We start from the raw sequence: 21,065 nt of genomic DNA on the forward strand, positions 1-21,065 counted from the left end.
CCCGGCTATGGGAACTCCTTGCATTGTCACCACGACCGCCCGATGATGTAATGTACGTTGCACTTCTTTCGCACCTTACGTCGCCAACTGTGCGAATCGGTCCGCGCGAGGGGTTTGAGAGGGTGGAGTATTTGATGACACAAAGCACCCAGGCAGGTGCCTGGCTTTGGTGGGGTTGATGGTAAGGCCGCACCCCTGGGTGGAAGTTCTAGATTCATCATCAGCAGCAGCGTGTGCAACAATTGCCAGGGCATCAGCATCCATAGCATCGTTAACCCAGTCGGGTACCCTTGCCTTGACCGCGTGGGAAATCCTCTGGTACAGCCCCGGAAGGCTTCTCGAACTACGTTGTCGAAGCAGATGTTAAATGTAGGGAACGTCTCTGCCTCCCGCCCACACCACCACCATCACGAAGGAAGCCCCCCCCCCCCCCCCCCCCCCCCCGAATGATTGTGAGCAGAGAGCCAGGGACCCCGATAGCAACGGAGAGTAACCGAGAGCCCCCTGGCCAATTGATGGTATCGTAGGCCTTGGCCAGGTCAACAACGCAGTGATGTTGGTTCCTGCTGGAATCCCCGGTACCTCTGCTGGGGCAGACCGATAGAGACGGGGGCGCTAATGCAGATCCGCCCTGGCATGGACGGCCCGCATTGGGGCTCCGCAAGCCTCTCCCAGGACCTCTCTGATAGGAATATTTACATATATAAACACAATACACATATACACACACCATTAACACACAAATACAGATAAGCACAAACGTTTACTTGTGTAATAATACAAATATCCCCCGTATAACCTTCGACTGTTGGGGAAAGTGCTGTTAGCGAGCAGCACCAATGAAGGCCGGCACGGTGGCACACGAGGGGGTGGGTGGCCAGCACCACGCGCCCCACCGTCTCCCCAGTAGCGATGTTTACACACCGCGCCAGGTACTCGTTTGAGGCTAAGTTGATCTAGGTGAGGCCCAGGACCGGTTCAGATAATCGTCACCGGTGTTGACCGTGAGCGGGAATCAAACTCGTGTCGCTGGGTTCGTAGCGCAGCGTAGCGCTAACCGCTACACGACTGCTCCCCCCACACGCACACACGGACGGACACGGACACACACGCACGTACACACAGACACACACACACGTGTGTGTTCACATTTCACTGGCACACACACACGGACACACACACGTCAAGGTGCATCTTACGTAATCGCCCAGCGCGTGTTATGTAATGTACCGCTGAATTAAACAGCATCAGCATCATCATCATCATCTCCACCTCGCCTAAGGAGGGTCCGATATACCTGGGCATGGGGCAGGGGGCAGGGGGGAGGGGGGAGGGGGGGATAGCCCGGGGAGAGACGCAAGAGAGCGGTGAGTGTGAGGGAGTGTGAGTAAGTGTGAGTGAGGGTGTGTGAGGGTGTGTGAGTGTGAGTGAGTTAGTGTGTGAGTGTGTGTGTGTGAGTGAGTTTGAGTAAGAGTGAATAAGTGTGAGGGAGTGAGTGTGAGTAAGTGTGTGAGTGCGAGTAAGTGTGTGAGGGTGTGTGAAGTGTGAGTGAGTGTGCGTAAGAGTGAGTAAGAGTGAGTAAGAGTGAGTAAGAGTGAGTAAGAGTGAGCGAGTGTGAGTAAGTGTGAGTGTATATGCTCACTAACATCACTTGAGCACTTGCCCCATAATTTGTTAAAGCTATACAAGGGGTCTTTGTTTTTGTGATTGCAGGTGTGTGTACGTGCAGGTGTGTGTGTACGTCTGTGTGTGTGTATACGTGTGAGTGTGTGTATGTGAGTGTGTGTATACGTGTGTGTGTACGTCTGTGTGTGTATACGTGTGTGTATACGTGTGTGTACGTCTGTGTGTATACGTGTGAGTGTGTGTACGTCTGTGTGTGTGTACGTGTGAGTGTATACGTGAGTGTGTGTATGTCTGTGAGTGTGTGTGTATGTCTGTGTGTGTATGTGAGTGTGTGTGTGTACGTGTGTGTGTATGTGTGAGTGTGTGTGTACGTCTGTGTGAGTGTGTGTGTACGTCTGTGTGAGTGTGTGAGTGTGTGTGTACGTCTGTGTGTACGTCTGTGTGTGTTTGTGAGTGTGTGTGAGTGTGTGTATACGTGTGAGTGTGTATATGTGAGTGTGTGTGTATGTCTGTGTGTGTGTACGATTAGTGGAGCGGTTAGCGCGCCTGACTACGACGAATCCGGCGACCCGTGTCCAATTCCCGCCCACGGTCAACACCAGTGACGATTATCTGAACCGATCCTGGAATTCCCCTAGATCGACTCAGCCTCAAATGAGTACCTGGTGCTCACCCACAAACTGTGTTCAACCACCACCAACTGTGTTCAAACACCACCACTGTGTTCAACCACCACCAACTGTGTTCAACCACCACCAACTGTGTTCAACCACCACCAACTGTGTTCAACCACCACCACTGTGTTCAACCACCACCACTGTGTTCAACCACCACCAACTGTGTTCAACCACCACCACTGTGTTCAACCACCACCACTGTGTTCAACCACCACCAACTGTGTTCAACCACCACCAACTGTGTTCAACCACCACCACTGTGTTCAACTACCACCAACTGTGTTCAACCACCACCAACTGTGTTCAACCACCACCACTGTGTTCAACTACCACCAACTGTGTTCAACCACCACCACCGTGTTCAACCACCACCAACTGTGTTCAACCACCAACTGTGTTCAACCACCACCAACTGTGTTCAACCACCACCAACTGTGTTCAACCACCACCACTGTGTTCAACTACCACCAACTGTGTTCAACCACCACCACTGTGTTCAACCACCACCACTGTGTTCAAACACCACCGTATGTATACATGGTCGCTAACAGCCCTTTCCCCAAAAGTCTGTTCAGGCTATAGGGGGATCTTTGTCTATAGATACGTGTGTACACGTGTGTACACATACGTGTGTACATGTGCATGTCTGTGTGTGGGAATTACAGTGTAGATTTTATATCGCGTATAAATGTGACCGCATCTCAAAGGCGCTGTTCACAAACAATGGGGATATTCATTTATATATTAAGATATTTAAGTATATATATAACTTTGTAGAGAGAGGCAGTCATAGCCAGAGAACGGGAGGAAGGTCTTTAATCCTGGGGCTTGTGAACAGAGGCAGGGGGTCTACAGGGATTTCCAGACTGTGGGGGCAGCAAAGGAGAATGAGCGACCTCCCTCGCACTGAGCGAAGGTTGACTGGAAGGGAAGTCGAGTGAGATGAGAGGGGAGAGGCAGGAGAGTGCGTGGAGGGGAGTGGAGTGAGATGAGAGGGGAGAGGCAGGAGAGTGCGTGGAGGGGAGTGGAGTGAGATGAGAGGGGAGAGGCAAGAGAGTGCGTGGAGGGGAGTGTAGTGAGATGAGAGGGGAGAGGCAGGAGAGTGCGTGGTGGGGAGTGTAGTGAGATGAGAGGGGAGAGGCAGGAGAGTGCGTGGAGGGGAGTGTAGTGAGATGAGAGGGGAGAGGCAGGAGAGTGCGTGGAGGGGAGTGTAGTGAGATGAGAGGGGAGAGGCAGGAGAGTGCGTGGAGGGGAGTGTAGTGAGATGAGAGGGGAGAGGCAGGAGAGTGCGTGGAGGGGAGTGTAGTGAGATGAGAGGGGAGAGGCAGAAGAGTGCGTGGTGGGGAGTGTAGTGAGATGAGAGGGGAGAGGCAGGAGAGTGCGTGGTGGGGAGTGTAGTGAGATGAGAGGGGAGAGGCAGGAGACTGCGTGGAGGGTGAGAAATTTGAAAGTGTCAATGAGGTGAGGGGCAGGGTGAGAAGGTGAGGGGCGTGGTGAGGAGGGCTGCCTTATTGCGGCTCCCACGGTTGCTGAGCATAGACCCAAAGCGCCAGGCGGCCAGCAACAAGCAGCACTATTATGAACGTTGCGATGGATGGGGGTGTGATGGGAGTGTGATGGGAGTGTCATGGGAGGTTATTGCTGTTGTAAGAGCTTTCGGGGGAGGGAAGACGGTGATGGTTGTGATGGTGGTGGTGGTGGAGATGATGATGTGGGGAGCAGTGGTGTAGCGGTTAGCGCGCTGCGCTCCCAACCTAGCAACCCGACCGAGCTCGATTGCCGCTCAGGCCAACACCAGTGACGATTATCTAAACCGGTCCTGGGCCTCCCGTAGGTCGACTCAGCCTAAAATGTGGACCTGGTGCGGTGTGTAAACATCGCCACTTGGGACACAAAGGTGGCCGGGCGTGGTGCTGGTCACCCACCCCCTCGTGTGCCGTGCCGGCCTCCATAGGTGCTACTCGTTAACAGCACTTGCCCCAACAGTCTAGGGCTATACGGGGGATCTTTCTTTTGGTGGTGGGTGGAGGGATTGCAACGTGGAGTAGTTAGGTGACCTGCAGTTTGGTGAGAGGGTGGGTGAGAGGGTGAGTGAGTGGACGGGTGAGTGAGTGAGCAGGCGAATGCGAGGGTAAGTGGGTGAGTAGGTTATTGTATGAGTATGTTAGAGTTTGGGTGAGTAGGTTAGGGAGTGAGTGGGTGAGTAGTTGTGACCTGCATTGTGGTGGTGGTTAAACATAGTGGACTTGGTGGTTGAACACGGTGGTGGTGGTGGTTGAACACGGGGGTGGTGGTGGTTGAACATGGTGGTGGTGGTTGAACACGGTGGTGGTGGTTGAACACGGTGGTGGTAGATGTGACGGCACACACGAGTGGAGGAATCGACGAGTGAAGTTCACGGCGGCCATGGCGGCGGCCATGGCGGTAGTCGAGTGACGGGGAGGCGCTGCACCGCCAGGGTGAGGGGGGAGGGGCGGGCGGTCACTCCCGCCCCCCCTCGTGGAGATGCCGGCTCCTGGCGTCCGCGACTTCCTTAAAAAGTGTCAGATAAATAAATAAACAATACGAGTGCGCCGCCGTGTGAAGGGGGGGGGGCATGTAGGGGATGGAGGGGAGGGGTTGGGCATGTAAGGGAGGTATGGGGGGGATGTAAGGGATGGGTGGGGGGATGGAGTGGAGGGGGGGAGTGGGGGATGTAAGGGATGGAGTGCGGGATTTTTGGGAAGGGGTGGAGGGGGATGGAGAGGTGTGGGGGGATGGAGTGGGGGTGTGGGGGAGGGGTTGAGGGGGGGGGCACGTGCTGTGCTCACGATGACAGCGTCCGAATCCGCGTTTCGTTTTGAGAGCGTCGCTCCGCACGGGATGCGAGAGGACTAGCGAGTGTTTGAGAGTGTGTGAGTGTGTGTGTGAGTGTGTGTGTGAGTGTGTGTGTGTCTGTGTGAGTGTTTGAGTGTGTGAGTGTTTGAGAGTGTGTGAGTGTTTGAGTGTTTGAGTGTTTGTGTGTCAGTGTGTGTGAGTGTGTCTGTGTGTGTGAGTCTTTGAGAGTGTGTGAGTGTGTGTGTGAGTGTTTGTGTGTCAGTGTGTGTGTGAGTGTGTGAGTGTGTGTGAGTGTGTGTGTGTGTGAGTGTGAGTGTGTGTGAGTGTGTGAGTGTGTCTGTGTGTGTGAGTGTTTGAGAGTGTGTGAGTGTGTGTGTGAGTGTTTGAGTGTTTGTGTGTCTGTGTGTGTGAGTGTGTCTGTGTGTGTGAGTGTTTGAGAGTGTTTGAGTGTTTGTGTGTCAGTGTGTGTGTGTGTGTCTGTGTGTGTGAGTGTTTGAGAGTGTGTGAGTGTGTCTGTGTGTGTGAGTGTTTGAGTGTTTGTGTGTCAGTGTGTGTGTGTCTGTGTGTGTGAGTGTTTGAGTGTCAGTGTGTGTGAGTGTGTCTGTGTGTGTGAGTGTTTGAGAGTGTGTGAGTGTGTGTGTGAGTGTTTGAGAGTGTGTGTGTGAGTGTATGAGTGCTTGTGTGTCAGTGTGTGTGAGTGTGTGTGTGAGTGTTTGAGAGTGTGTGAGTGTGTGTGTGAGTGTATGAGTGTGTTTGTGTCAGTGTGTGTGAGTGTGTCTGTGTGTGTGAGTGTTTGAGTGTTTGTGTGTCAGTGTGTGTGTGTCTGTGTGTGTGAGTGTTTGAGAGTGTGTGAGTGTGTGTGTGTATGAGTGTGTTTGTGTCAGTGTGTGTGAGTGTGTCTGTGTGTGTGAGTGTTTGAGAGTGTGTGTGTGAGTGTTTGAGAGTGTGTGTGTGAGAGTTTGTGAGTGTGAGAGGGTGAGTGTTTGAGAGTGTGTGAGTGTGAGAGTTTGTAAGTGTGAGAGGGTGAGTGTTTGTGAGTGTGTGTGAGTGTTATGAGTGTGAGTGTTTGTGAGTGTGAGTTGGTGAGTGTGGATTTTTTTGAGTGTTTGTGAGTGTGTATGAGTGGGTGTTTGCGAGTGTTTGTGTGTTTTTGAGTGTTTGTGAGTGTGGGTGAGTGTTTGTGAGTGTGGGAGTGTTTGTGAGTGTGTGTGTGTGAGTGTGAATGAGTGTGAGTGTTTGTCTCTGTGCGAGTGTCGTGTGCCGTGCGGGCCTTCATTAGGTGCTCGCTAATAGCACTTGCCCCAACAGTCTGTTAAGTCTATACGGGGGGTCTTTGTCTGTGTGTGAGTTGCGGGGAGCGGTGGTATTGTGGTTAGCGCGTCGCTCAACAACCCCAACTATCCGAGTTCGATTCCTGTTCACGGCCAACACCAACGACGATTATCTTATCCAGTTCTGGACCTTCCTTAGGTCGACTTAGCCTCAAATGCGTCGCCTTCCATTGTGTGTAAACATCACCACTGGGGAAGACAAAGGCGTCTGGGCCTAGCGCTCCCCACATCACCCTGGGGGGCCACGTTGGCCTTCATAAGTGCTCGCTAACACCACTTTGTCCGAAGGCTATCCGGGGGACCTTTACCTGTCTTTGCACCAGGCAAGCTGCTCCCGTAACGGGGACACAAATACAAATAAATAAACCCTCTGAATGACCGGCAACTTCAACATCACGGGGCGAGCTCGATCCACCGCTGGCTGTAGATGCGCTGGTGCGTGCAATGCGCGTGGCGTGTCTCTCTCGGCTCCCCCTCTGGACACGCGAGCATCTCCCTCCTGGCTCGCTCCTTTCCAGCCTCGCTCGGCCTGCGATCTCAGCGAGACGGGGGCCCCAGCGAGACACGGCGTATCCACAATGTGGTGATGATGCGTATCCTGTAATCCACGTGTTGATCTCTTCTATGTCTCTCTTCCACATCTCACAAGTATAACAATTACGAAACTCATACACTCGTCAATTACACTGGGCTTCAAATGAAAATATGATTGGTGACGTTTCGAGCAATGACCCTTCTTCATAGCACATTAATTCTCAAACGTGTCTCAGAAGGTCTGACAAGGGTGTCAAAGGGTCTCGCAGGGCTTCCGGTCTCGCAGGAGTTTCACGGGGGGGGGGGGGTCCGTGTCTCTCGCGGGGTCCGCGTGTCGCGAGGCGAGTGGCAGCGCGGCGCGGTTGCTCGGGGAAGTCTGTGAATGGGAAGTCGCGTGTGAGCGGAGTCTGCGGTGAGACGGGGGAGAGAGGCGGAGGAGAGGGGGGGGGCTGTTCGAGGGGGGTGGAGGGGGGTAGGGAGAGACGGGGGAGGAGGCTGTGGAGAGCGGTGTGTGAGGAGCGGTGTGTGAGGAGCGGTGTGAGCGCGCTGTGCGTGAGGATGTGCCGTGCCCTCGGCTTCCGCAAAGCGATCGCCATCTCTCACGGTCTCACGGCGGCACAATGCATCCAGCACCTGCGCACGAAGTGACTCTGCTGCTCCGTCTCCACCGTGGGCGTCCTTTACAGCACGTTCCCTCCCTCCTTCCAGCTGACAATCCGTAACAAGTCTCGACCAATCGGCCATCGTCACTTGGACGACACTTCCCGCTGCCCGGGCAGCCTTTTCTCACCTGCACCGTTCCCTCTAATCCATTCCCAGTGAGACATCATGACCCCAGGGCTCGGCAACCTGTGGCTCGAGCCGCATGCGGCTCTTTCGGGCCTGCCTTGTGGCGTTGTTCACAAAGGACCACTGTCCGATTCACACGCCATTGTCGCGGCTCTAAAACATGTCGTTTTAGAATGAGAATGGCCCTTGTTATTGTGGTTGCCGACCCCTGGACATTGCGATGGCCGTGCCCGAAATGTTTCAATAGTTTGTCAGTTTAATACGTAGTAGTCGTAGGCTTTCGCGACCAATATTATCCATCATAGAGGTGTAGTGACATGGGATGTTGTCACTCTATGGTTAGCGCCAGCCACTATTTCACACGTGCTGCTGCTGAGCGCCGGGAAATGGAGGGACACGTGACTGGGAGCCGGGAGCTCCTGACTTGATGCAGCAGGGGGCGTGGCCGGGGGCGGGGCCGGGGGCGGGGCGAGTCCGCGCCAAGGGAAATGAAGGGGGAGCTCGGGGACATGGATCGGGGTCCCCGTTGTGGGTATCGGCCTGGAGTCCCGCGTCTCTTCGTCTTCGCTCCTCGTTCGTGGGTTGCGTGTCGCCTGACATCGTGGGTCAGGCAGCTGTGTGCCCACTGGCCCGTTCGCTACACTAACGCGCACGCACATGGCCAACAGATAGACAGCTAGCGATATAACCCGAGTTGTGAGGGTTGTGTTTATTAACAGTATTGCCTCCAACTACAGTGTGTGAGACTCCGTGTATAACACACTGCAGAGGTTTTTGGGTAAGAGAGCGTAAAAATAAATGTGTCATGTAAGCAAAACTCGTTCCTGCCAATTCTTTATGTTTTATTTACGTGACAAACCTTCCTAATCGGCTGTATTGGGTGGTGGTGGGTTTAACGACACATTTATATCTACGCGATCTAACCCAAAAACTTCTGTCATGGATACATCTTTCTGTTCACGAGTTGACCTGTGGCTGTGTCTGCAGCACGAAAGCCATGCTGCTGCTGCTGCTGCCGTCCATGACTTGATGCTCTGCTTCTGTTCTACTCTCCTCTCCTATTGCCTTAAAGCAACAGGGAAGTTCCACCTCTCTGGGCCCTGGCCCTTACTCTTTAAACCCCACACGTTCATCTTTAGACCCCCCCACACCCCTTCCTGAGTCGGCCCTTCCGCTTTCATCTTTAGGCCTTCCTCACAATTAGCATTCGTCTTCTTTCACAACCGTAACGCCCACCCGAACTCAATATGCCGTGGATTGTTATGAGCAAACCCCGCTATAAACAGAACTGCATAATGTGTTTCTGCACACGGATACATGGCATGTTCTAGTCCCGCTGGGAAGCCAATAGGCTGATGGACAACACTGTTGATGTATTTGATGCGTTTGTTATCAGAATCTTTATCAGATTGAGAATCTTTATTTCAAAATCAGAACATTGATTGAGACTGGTGGAATCCGATGAGCTATGAAGCTCTTTTTCACAGATGTCCAATCGGGCCGGGTGAGCAAGTTACGAATCCTTCAGGTGGCTCAGTGCAAGAGCGAGCAGCTCGCAATCAAAAGGTTTGCGAATTCACATCCCGGTTCGTGAGTGGGGGCTGACTCAACCCGTAATTTCCTACCTCCCCTCCGGGGTTCGTCAAATGAGCACCACTTCGCCGCATGTGGGAATTCAACAATGCTTGCATCTATGTGTGTACGTTGAACTTCTTTCGAACCGTACATCGCCAACCGTGCTAATCGGAGGTGCAGGGGAAGGACAACATACTAAACACAAAACGCAGTTTTAAATAAATTAGTTTTCAATCGAGTGGCTTCCTAATATCAGAAGAGCGTTCCAGACGGCCACGGAAGAGCATCTGAAAGCGTGCGATGCGGTGACCATCTTTGCCCGATGGCCAGCCAAAAGCCACTTAGAGGATGAGCGGAGTTCGCATGATGGGTGGCCAGCACCACGCCCGACCGCCTTTGTCTCCCAGTGGTGATGTTGTCTTTGTGGGAAGTACAGGAGGAGCGGTAGTGTAGTTGTTAGCGCGCCTGATCTACGAACCCGTTTACCCAGGTTTGATACCCACTCACGGTCCTCCCCTAGGCCAACTCAGCTTCAAATGAGTACCTGGTGCGGTGTGTAAACATCACCACTGCGGAGACAAAGGCGGTCGGGCGTGGTGCTGGCCTCCCACCCCCTCGCGTGCCGTGTCGGCCTTCGCAAGTGCTCGCTAACAGCACTTGCCCCAACAATTGAGATCTGTGTCTTTGTGAGCGAGTGTATGTTGGGATTGGCGCCCCAGTGCTGTGGTTCGCGCGCTGCGCCCCGAGCAGCGAGTTGGGTGGGGCGAGCAGCACCTATGACGGGCGGCACGGCACACGAGGGGAGTGTCGGTGGCCAGCACCACGCCCGACCGCCTTTGTCTCCTTTAGTGGGGATGTTGACGACACACCACACCAGGTACTCAGTTGAGGCTGAGTCGACCTAGGGGAGGCCCACACACACTCCCTCACACTCAGCGCGACAGGCGAGGGTCAGTGCTCGGCCCATCCCGAGGTGGCCCACGTGCAGAGAGAGGCCTGGCTGTGTGAACGTTGACCCAAGCTGTAGACCCAATGCAGGTGCGGTGGTTTGGCACGCGAGCGAGTGAGTGTGCGTGCGTGTGCATGCCCACCACACACTCACACGTTCACATACAGCCGCACACACTCAAAGACGAAGATCCCCCGTACAGCATTTAACCGACGATTGGGGCAAGTGCAGTTAGGACCTATGGATACGAGGCAACGGTGTGGCCAGCAGAACGCCCGGCCGCCTTTGCCTCCGTCATTGTGTATAGACGGACCTGCTCCCGGCCCCAGGGACGTGGAATTTCCACCACTGGCTCTGCAAGGCCATACACACAAGATGGGTACTGATGCGCCAGAGTGACTCGTTTGAGCAGCAGCGGCAGAAGTCGCTTGACTGGGAATTCTTTGAGTCGGTCGGTCTTTTCCACATTTTGAACATAAGAATTACGCATAACTCGAGATGTTAATATTTTGTATAAAAATGTGAAATTCTATTCTTGCACACAATGGCAGTAGTTATTGATTCAAGAACCAACGCCAATGTTGAGGCCTGCTGCTGGCTACGTATTAATGTGCATTGCAGCTCTTTAAATATATTTTTTACCGAATTCTAAAAAAAAATATCTTATTGTTATTTTGGTTGTCGACCCCTGGTCGATATGTACCTCTGTGAGCCCCTATGGGCCTCTAAGTATCTCTCCAGTAAAGGTGTATGCGTACCGCTGCGTGTATTTGTGTGTTCACTATGAAGTCCATAGTGTTGGGTTGCATGGACACAGAGACACCAGGATGGCTGCGTATTTAATTTTCCACATGACGGAGATGTGGCGACGGCCTGTTGATGTTCTGATGCAGTTGCTTACACCAGTGGTGAGTGGTTTGGTGAGTGAGCAGCAGGTGGTTGAGTAGATGAGTGAATGAATGAATGAGTGGGTGAGTGAATTGACCAGTGTTCCATCAGAGGAGGAGGAATGTCAGAGCCAGGAGGTGCGATGTTTGGGTGTCGATTGAGGTTGTTTATTCTGTAATAATGAGTGATGATCACTTATTGACAATGGCATTGATGCAAATGCTGCTGATGCTGCTGCTGATGCTGCTGCTGATGCTGCTGCTGCTGATGCTGCTGCTGATGCTCCTCTGCACCTCCACAGCCGTGAGCGATTCCCTCGAAAGCAGCTCGCTCGCCGATGGCCGTTCCCACGACATCGCCAAAAAAAACAACGGCAATCGCCACCATTGCCACAACAACACAAGCAACCTCACCGGCGAAGACGATGATGAGGAGGCGGAAGAGGACGACGATGGACATGGCGACGCACAATCTCACGCGCGCGCCACGACAACAACGAGCGCGGCGATGACCCACCGCCACAACGACAACCGCAGCAAACGTCACGACGATGTGACGACCACAATGGAGGCGTCGTCGTCGTCGTCACTGGCGTCGGTGTCGTCGCCGCCGCTCTCCTCGTCGTCCTCGTCCTCCTTGTCCTCGTCCTTGTCCCTGTTGCCCACCTCGACCTCGCGCGGCGCCGACCTCCTCACCTGTAGCCGCTGCGGCTGCGACTTCCTGCTGTCCGACATTGCGCGCTTCATCGAGCACAAGGCGCGCCGGTGCTCCCCCTGCGCGTGCACCGCTCCTCCTCCTCAGTCGCGCAGGGCGGCGGCGGCGGCGGAGGAGGGCCGAGTCGGAGGCCTCGCCGGGCACGCGGCGGCTCGTCGCGGCGACCAATCGGAAGCCGCTGCCGCCGCCGTCGCCGCCACCGGTCGGGTTTTGAATTCTGCGAAAATGGCGGCGGGGTCCGGAGCGGGGCTGCACGTGGGGGCGGGGCGCGGGGCGGGGCTGCACGTGGGGGCGGGGCTGCACGTGGGGGCGGGGCTGCACGTGGGGGCGGGGCTGCACGTGGGGGCGGGGCTGCACGTGGGGGCGGGGCTGCACGTGGGGGCGGGGCTGCACGTGGGGGCGGGCTATGCCAAGGAGATTGGCGACGGTGATGGAGGATACATTGCAGGTGAGTGGATGATGGATGGAGAGAGATCGTGGATGCGATGATTCTGATTGTGATGATTACGATGAGCCTAACAATGATATGGTTGTAATGTATATATGTTGAACTTCTTTCGCACTGTACGTCGCCAAACGTGTTAATCGGAGGTGCGAGGGGAGGGACATCAAACTCAACACAAAGCGCGGTTCTAAAGAAATTAGTTTTCAATCGAAATGATTTAAAAGTGCATAGCTCCCAGTGGCTTCCTAACATCGGAAGCAAGAGCTTTCCAGACGGCCACAGAAGCGCTTCTTAAAGCACGCGATGCGGTCACCGTCTTTGTTCGTCAGTTGGCCAAGAGCCGCCGCTGCGAGGATGTCTCGAGTTCACCGTGATGGTTTTATGCTCCTTGAAGAAGGGACATTGCCCCCCCCACCACCCCCCACGACGTGCAGCGAAACGTTAAAATTGACACGATAAACGGTTGCGAGATGTTAACTAGCATGTCGGGTATACAGGAGATCGTGGGTACGATCCCGACCTTGACGCCTGCTGTTATATATTTGGAGTTTGCGTCTCTCTTTCCCTGTGGATTTTTCTCTGGGTCTTCCGTTTTTTCTCCGTATTTAGAATCAACATCACGCGTTTAGAGTACTTGGCTACTATACATTTCTATGTGATAAGCCACTTCGTTGAGCTATAATTTGTGGCCAGGTGGCTTCTGAAAAATAGATATATAGCTTGGTGAGCCTTACCTGCCATTGGAGATAAACGGCTGTTTTACATTCATGTGCTTAGCCTCGTTCACGCAGGTTGCGCTTGGACACGCACGCATCTGTCGCGCCCGCAGCGCGAAGAAAGATGAGTGGGGAATTGGGCAGCCAGAACCAAGTGCCACCCAAGAATTGTCCAAGTTCTGCGGTCCTTGATTGGGGGTGTCGAGACAACTCCATTTAAAGAGGATCTGCTGTGCGGTCGTCGTAATGACGACAACGTTTCTAGCGATGCAGAAGGTACAGGCACAGTCCCGGAAGTGCACGCTCACAAGCACTGCTGGCAGCTGGGGCCTCTACTCGAGGCTGCTATAGTGAGCACCATCGTATGGAGTGGCGCAGAGAAAGAGGTTACCGTTGGGGCAGTGACCCCCCACCCATCACACCCAGATCCCCACTCCCTCCTTATATACTTGTTTCATAAAATGTACGTCTATTTTAAAACTCAAGATCTGTTAAAATAACGGTTTATACCAAGCGTATCATTTAAGTTATATTTTGTATATAACAAAATGGCCATTTTAATAAAGTGGGGATAGAATCGATTTAAAATAATTTTCGCAGTTGTTTTTGCTCCGATTCCTGTTTGCTTCATTGCCATGAGCCCTTATTTTTTAAAATAAATGTTCCCTTTTGTCAGTTTTATGACCCACGTGGTCACTCACTCTTGCAAATGAGAATGCCCTTGTCTCTATCGTTATTATCATAACCTGGTCAAAAAACGGACTGAAAACTGCAAGGTAAACCTATGTATTTCTCCATCTCATTATATCCCCATGTATATCTAATGTATCTAGTTATGTATCGCTATGTATTGTGGTATTTGCGCCTCTATGTATCTCAATGTATTATATGGGTCTCTCTATCTATAGATATCTCGAGGTATCTCGAGGTATCTCCATGTGATCTCTCGTCATATTGATGAGTCAGGTCACTTGCAAATTGAGGCTCATGCTGGTTTCTTGAGTTCTCACCTGCAGATTAAACAAACCCAACTTAAACTCTTGACATTCGGGGGCCCAGTTGGCATCAGGGCACGGGACAGAGTGTGGCGGGGGGGGGGATTTCGTGATTGGCCACACGGATACACAGATCACTCACTCGTGCCGCTGGACGGGAGGTGATGGGCGGGGCTTGCTGACGTCGTCACCACTTTGTAAATAGGCCCGAGTGCTCGGCCACGCGCGGCGCAGTCAGTGGGTTTACATCCAAAGCCCAGTGGTCCACAAGCACTACCAACAACAAACCCAACACGCTCCGAGTTAATAACAACAACAACAACACGGGTGGGGGTGGGGGACTTAAAGGGGAAATATATAACAGGCGATAACAATCGACGTTTCGGGAAAAGACCCTTCTACATAGCACATTCAACGAGCTAAACGCTTCCCCGAGCGCAGGCCCCTTCCGCCGAGAGTGGCGAATAGAGCGAGCAATCTCACTTGCAGGTGCTGCGCCTTTAGTCGTGTTGTGGTGCACACGCGTGTCTCGAAGTCTGCATATACAACTATTTGTGTATAGACACAGAGAGGGGGGCGGGGTTGCATCGCTTCGGGCTGAGGGGCGGGGCTGGGGTGACTGGAGGGGGGCTGTTTGTTGGGTGGAGGGGGGGCTTTCGGGCAGTGTCTGTGTGAGCGCTGCGCTTAGAACCCAGCGACCCGAGTTCGATTCCCGCTCACGTAACCAAGACCAGTGACGATTATTTGAACCGGTCCTGGGCCTCCCCGAGATCGACTCAGCCTCAAATCGCCACTAGGAAGACAAAGGCGGCCGGGCGTGGTGCTGGCCACCTACCCCCTCGTGTATCTTCCACGCCTTCATAGGCGCGACTCGCTAACAACATTTGACCCCAACAATCTTTTCAAGGCTTTACGGGGGATCTTTCGCTTTGTGTGAAGGTGCTGTGTAGAGTGGCCTTGTAGCGAGATGTGGAATTGTGAGTTGTGTGGGGGGCTCTTTGGGTGGGGGTCCGTGGCAAGGGGGGGAGATGGGGGGGCTGTCAGGGGAGGCGTGCGTGGGGAGTTGGGGGGGGGCTGAGAGGGGAGATGGGGGGAGCTGTGGCGGGGGCTGTGGGGGGAGGAGGTGCGTGGGGAGTTGGGGGGGGTCGCAGGGGGGGGGGCTGTGGGGGGAGGAGGGGGCGGGAGCAGGGGGGCTGTGGGGGAGAGAGGGGGGGGGGGTAGCTGGCACTGTGACAATCAGACAGAAAAACCAGTCGGACGGCACCTCCACTGTACGCGGGGTAGGGGGGGCTCGGCGCTTGGCACGGGGCCCGAACTCGAGGCCGGGGAGGGTCCGGGCCTCATACCTGGGCCGCCGGGGAGGGGGGTCGCTGTGGGCACCCTGATGCCCCACCACCACCACCACCGCCACCGCAGCTACCACCACCACCACCGCAGCTACCACCACCACCAACAATAACAGTCTGTTCACCACTAAGTGACGGTGATGTTCCCACAGCATCTGTGCCAGGCCAGGTGCACTTTGAGACCACGTGAAGTGTCGAAGGCTCGCTGATAGGTCATGGGACGGACCCAGATGCCAAGGGTTGACTGACTGAGATTGCTGGCAGATGCACCACCTGTGATCGTCACCGTGCCAAGTCTCTGCGTTGTTGCCGCTTGGCGCTCCGCTTGTTGTTGTGAGCGTCCCTTCGTTATTGGAGGGTTTCTCCAACTCCCCAGCAGCCTCTTTCACAAACCTCCTCCACAGAGGCCGATTTGACACCACTATTACCAGTCATTGGCAAGTCCACTCGGCTCTACATCCTTCTGTACCACAGCAGTTACATCTCTTCTCTAGCCCGTGTCGCGCCCGTTTAGCCCGCTCTATCTGGCCAAGCAGAAGCATGCCGTTGCCTGGGCATGCGGGCTACACGACCTAGCCAATGCAGCCTCGCTTGTCAGAGGAGCTCACTATTAGGACTTTGTCCAGATCTTTCAAGGACTCATGAAGTCTCCACACAATCCAGTCTGGTTAAACTCAGGATGGAGCATAGGCAGGCTAGCCTGAATGTTTCAAACCAGCGCAGACGTTCCTTTAGAGGGATCCACGTTTTACAAGCATCGAAAAAGGGAGGGCATAACTGTGACCGAGAAGACTGGGAACTTTCTATGGAGCGACACACCAGGTAGCTTCCACACAGTATTACGTGGCTGATGAAAGGATAAAGGCGCTGAACTGATTCGGAGTGAGACCACTGCCAAACCGGAGCCGGTCATGAGCACACTGGCCAAGTACGGGAATTTTTCCATTCTTTCCACAACTCTCCCCATCACTCATGGAGATTTGAGAGAAGGGAGCGTTTGATGACATAAAATACCTAGGCAGATACTTTTGTGGGGCTGATGGTAAGGCCCCACCTCTTAGTGACACGTTCCAGGTTCAGCAGTAGCATCTCCTAGATTCAAAAGCCGAATGGCTCACAGGGCTATACCAAATAAATGAAAACTAAATGAAATTGAATCTCCAACTCCTTTTCAGAGTGGGCAGCAACCACCAGATCATCAGCACACGTAAAATTGTTGACCAATTGGGAGCCATCCCTTGACCGCAACGGGGTATCATCAGCCTCTCATTGTATCTGTACGAGATAGAAATTCAACCGGTACTTCTATGGAAAATGTCTCGAACTACATGGTCAGAGACGATGTTAAATAGTGTAGGGGCCAAATGACATGCATGTCGCATCCCAAGGTGAACAGGGAATGGCTCTGGCTCCCGGCCAACATAACAAGAAGACCCACCTTTGTTGAGTCACCTCCACAGAGTCACCTCTGCCGAGTGACCTCCACAGAGGCAGCTCCGTTGAGTCCCCCTCCTTTGAGGCACATCTGGTGAGGCACATCTGGTGAGGCACATCTGGTGAGGCACATCTGGTGAGGCACATCTGGTGAGGCACATCTGGTGAGGCACATCTGGTGAGGCACATCTGGTGAGGCACATCCGGTGAGGCACATCCGGTGAGGCACCTTTGCCGCTATTGCCGTGAGTGCTGCAACTCGACTCCGTTGTGGTCGAGGCTGTCCGTGCATCTCTTTTACAATACGTTGTTTTGAGAAAGATAGCTGCTGAAGTAAAACGTCGTACAATCCGCCACCCGACACAGCCAGTCGATGACGTCACGTGAATAAGTGTGCCACGTTCTCTCGTGGTGAACACGTCTCGTTATCTTCCTCGCCTGCTATGCAGGAGCTCGTGGGTTCGATGCCGACCCTGACGCCCGCTCTATATTTGGAGTTTACGTGTCTCTCTCTCCCCGTGGTCGCGTGCATTTTTTTCTCCAGGTCCTCCAATTTTTCCCTCCACATTTAGAAACGTGCATGTAGATTATTTAGATGATTTTTCTGTTAAGAATGTCTAGATAATCCACTTTGTTGAGCTATCATTTGTGGCCAGGTCACTTCTGAAAAATATGTTAATAGCTCAGTGACCTTTACCTGGTAAGAATCAAAAAGTAAAGTTTTATTTGTGTATTTTTTAAGTGATTTGTTTACCTTTCTTATGCTCATCGGATTCCTCCTGTATAAATACAGATTCTGAGTTGCTGTTGGGTTGTTGTTGTTTGTGCATCACTGCGGACGCAGCAGTAGCAGCAGCCTAGCCAGATACCCTTGTCTCGGGGGGGGGGGGCAACAAGAGTGTTGCTTTTCGTTGACACTCTTTTTTAATGATTCCCAAAGCTGGAATTCAGAAAAATTGGGAAACTACCCGAATTTAATGTGAGGTTTGGTTTTTTGTGTGCAGTCATGTGCGGTCTGGCTTTGCGCATCAATTCACCACAACTTGAGAACGTAGTTTGATTGCAACTTGGTGTGTGCGAGTCTTTGGGGTCTCTAGGAGAGTCTCTGAATCTCTATGTGGATATGTGGGTCTCGATATGAGTCTATGGGGTTTCTGTATGGAAAAAATATATTCTTAAAATGTATTAAGCTTGTGCCGGAGGCCCCGGGAGGACAGGCGTCTATGACGTCTCCTGGCCAAACCCCATTTGGCGGAGCCAGGAGACTGAACCCATACCCTCGGGGCTCCTCCAGAAACAACAAAAAGCCACTACGGGTGGTCACGTGGAATGGTCGAATGCTCACTGCGGAGGAGAGGCTGCCACTCCTCTGTTGGGAGCTGGACCAGTACCGCCTGGATCTCTGTGGTATTCATGAGGTCCGGTGGACCGGCTTTGGCTCCTGCCACCATCAGGGGTGGACAGTCCTCTACTCGGGGCAGGAGACTGCCATACAACATGGAGTGGCTCTTCTTCTGAACAAAATAATTAAGGGGGGGTGCGAGTGTGGCGGTGAGGTGTGGGAAGCTCTAAGCCTCAGGCTACTTTGGGCTCGCCTTCCCATCAACCAAAGGTGAGGAGTGGTGGTCGTGGTTACTATGCCCTCACCGAAGACGAACATCCGTGGAGGGATGCAGGCAAGGTAGATGAGTCTGGGTATTTTGTACCATCAGAAACTCCACCCCCACAACTCTCAATTGGTGATATGGCAGTTGTAGAGAGAGTGGAGAGGTTCCCATACCTGGGCAGTGTGCTCATGACCGGCTCCGGTTTGAAAGCAGAGGTCTCACTCCGAATCAGTCGAGCGGCAATATCTTTTCATCGGTTGTGTAACGCTGTGTGGAAGCTACCTGGTCTGTCGCTCCGCACGAGGCTTCAGGTCTTCTCGGCCACAGTCATTCCCTCCCTTCTCTACACTTTCGAAACGTGGCCCCCCACTAATGGAGCATCTTCGCCAGTTGGAAACATTTAGGCTGGCCTGCCTACGATCCGTCTTGGGTTTTACCAGGCTGGATTGTGTAAGGATTTCACATATCTTTGAAAGATCTGGACAAAGTTCCAGCGATGAGCTCCTCTGGCAGGCAAGGCTGCATTGGCTGGATCATGTAGCCCGCATGCCCAGCCACCACATGCCTAACAGCTTTTGTTCAGCCGGATCGAGGGGGCTAAACGGGCGCGGCACGGGCTAGAGAAGAGATGGAGTGATGTGGTACAGGAGGACGTGGAGCTGAGTGGACTTGCCGATGACCGTTACTAGTGGTGTCAAGATGGGCTTCTGTGGAGGAGGTTCACAAAGGACGATACTGGGCAATTGGAGGCAGTCGCCCTCCAACAACAACGGAGGGCGGAGGAGCGACGCTCACAACAACGAGCGGAGCGCCGGGTGACTAAAGCACAGCAATTTGGCTCAGTAGGGGGCAAAGGTGGTGCATCAGCTAATCGTCTCAGTCAGTCGACCTGTGGCATCTGGGTCTGCCCCATGACCTCCTGCCAGCGGGCGTTCGACACTTCACATGGCCTCAATGTGCACCTAGCCTGGCACAAGTGTCGTGGTGACGTCACCACCACTTAGTGGCGAATGGCGATTGTTATGTGACTGTCCATAATCGAGATTTTTGGGTTAGATCACGTAATCTATAAATGGGTCATTAAAACCCGCCACCACCCGACACAGCCAACTAGTAAGGGTTGTCACGTAACCAGAACGTGGCCAATTCGTCACTAGTACAGCACTAGTCTTTAGTGTAGTCTTCTTGGTTCTTTCGGTAAAGTCACGTAGAAGGGAAGTAATAAAATAATAAAAATAAAACATAATAAAACAATTCTCAATTCAGTGAGAATTGTTTTATTATGTTTTATTTTTATTATTTTATTACTTCCCTTCTACGTGACTTTACCGAAAGAACCAAGAAGATGAATCCCTGCAGTCACGAAAGCTTTAAATCGAAACTTTAGTGTAGTGTAGTCTATAGTGCAGTGTAGTATACTAGTACAGCACACCGCTGTGTTGGAGAGCCAAGCCACAACATTTCCAATCTGAGTACGATGTTTTGCCAGTAATTACAACTAGCTTCATCAGGCGATAGCCAGATTTGTGGAGAAGTCATACTGTTTCGTTCCTTATATAATAGAGGCGTAGATGTGGTGACCACACTTCTGTGCTCTTGCGCCACGTGAGGGGGGGGGGATTACTGAGGCAACGTACATTATGCATGTCTAGTGTGTGTATTAAAATAGCCCTACCAACGGTAATTCCTATTGAAGTACGCTGCCCTTTGTAGGCATGCATTTAAATAATGTATTATTTGATTATTCGTTTCCACGCAGCACTAAGGCGGTAGCTATCGGAATGGTTAAAGTTATTTTTATTTATTTCAATTTCGATAGATTCTCTCATTAGTCTTGGACAGTAGTAGCTAGTTTTGCACAGAACTTCAACATTATCAAAATAAATTGAGTGTCCTTGTTGGCACGCGTGTTCTGCTAATGCTGACAGTTGTATTTGGGAGAATTTCATATTTCTCTGATGTTCTTTAGTCTCGTGCTGATCATTCGTCCTGTTTGCCCAACATGACATGTACCACACGTGCAGTTAATCCTGTACACACCTTCTGTTGATAGCTTCGGTAATACATCTTTTGTACCAGATATGAATTTCTGTATTTTATGTACCGTGCCAAATCTAACTCGAATGTGTTGTTTTTCCAAGCATCTGGCTAGTTTATCAGTTACTCCCGCAATGAACGGTATTTTGATAGTTTTAATTACTTAGGCAGTTCCAATGCTCGTGTTATTTGATTCGGTTTTGGCATTCGATGCCCTGTTGATTTGTCCATCATAACCGTTCATTTGCAGCACTTCTTTAACATGTTGAATTTCACTTCTCAGGCTGTCACCATCTGACAGTTTCTTAGTTCGATGAATGAGCGTCTTGATACGAGTAGGTTTCTGTGCGGGCTGATGGTGTGACTCTGCATTCAGATAGGCGTCAGTATGCGTTCTCTTTCAGTGAACACTATTATATTACCATTTCGACCCTGTCCGAGCAGAATATCCAGAGTTCTGTCAGCTTCCACTTCCATGGTGAACTGGATGGATGGGTTTGGCGAGTTGAGATTATTTAGAAATGCGTCCAGTGTATCTTTGCCGTGTGGCCAGACCACCAATGTATCATCCACATATCTAAACCA

The 21,065-nt window shown here is 52.5% G+C and overlaps 1 protein-coding gene across 1 annotated transcript in view; it reads left to right on the forward strand.

Moving 5' to 3' along the window:
• LOC144734616 (uncharacterized) overlaps window positions 1–21,065 on the forward strand; it is a 47,832-nt gene that overhangs the window by 10,957 nt on the left and 15,810 nt on the right. The window contains exon 2 of the mRNA XM_078616885.1: window positions 11,488–12,348. Coding sequence (XP_078473011.1) covers window positions 11,488–12,348 — 861 coding nt within the window. The remainder of the gene's footprint in view (window positions 1–11,487; window positions 12,349–21,065) is intronic.

Source organism: Lampetra planeri, chromosome 52 (assembly GCF_965212315.1).
Source record: "Lampetra planeri chromosome 52, kcLamPlan1.2.h2, whole genome shotgun sequence".
Classification (NCBI taxonomy): Eukaryota; Metazoa; Chordata; class Hyperoartia; order Petromyzontiformes; family Petromyzontidae; genus Lampetra; species Lampetra planeri.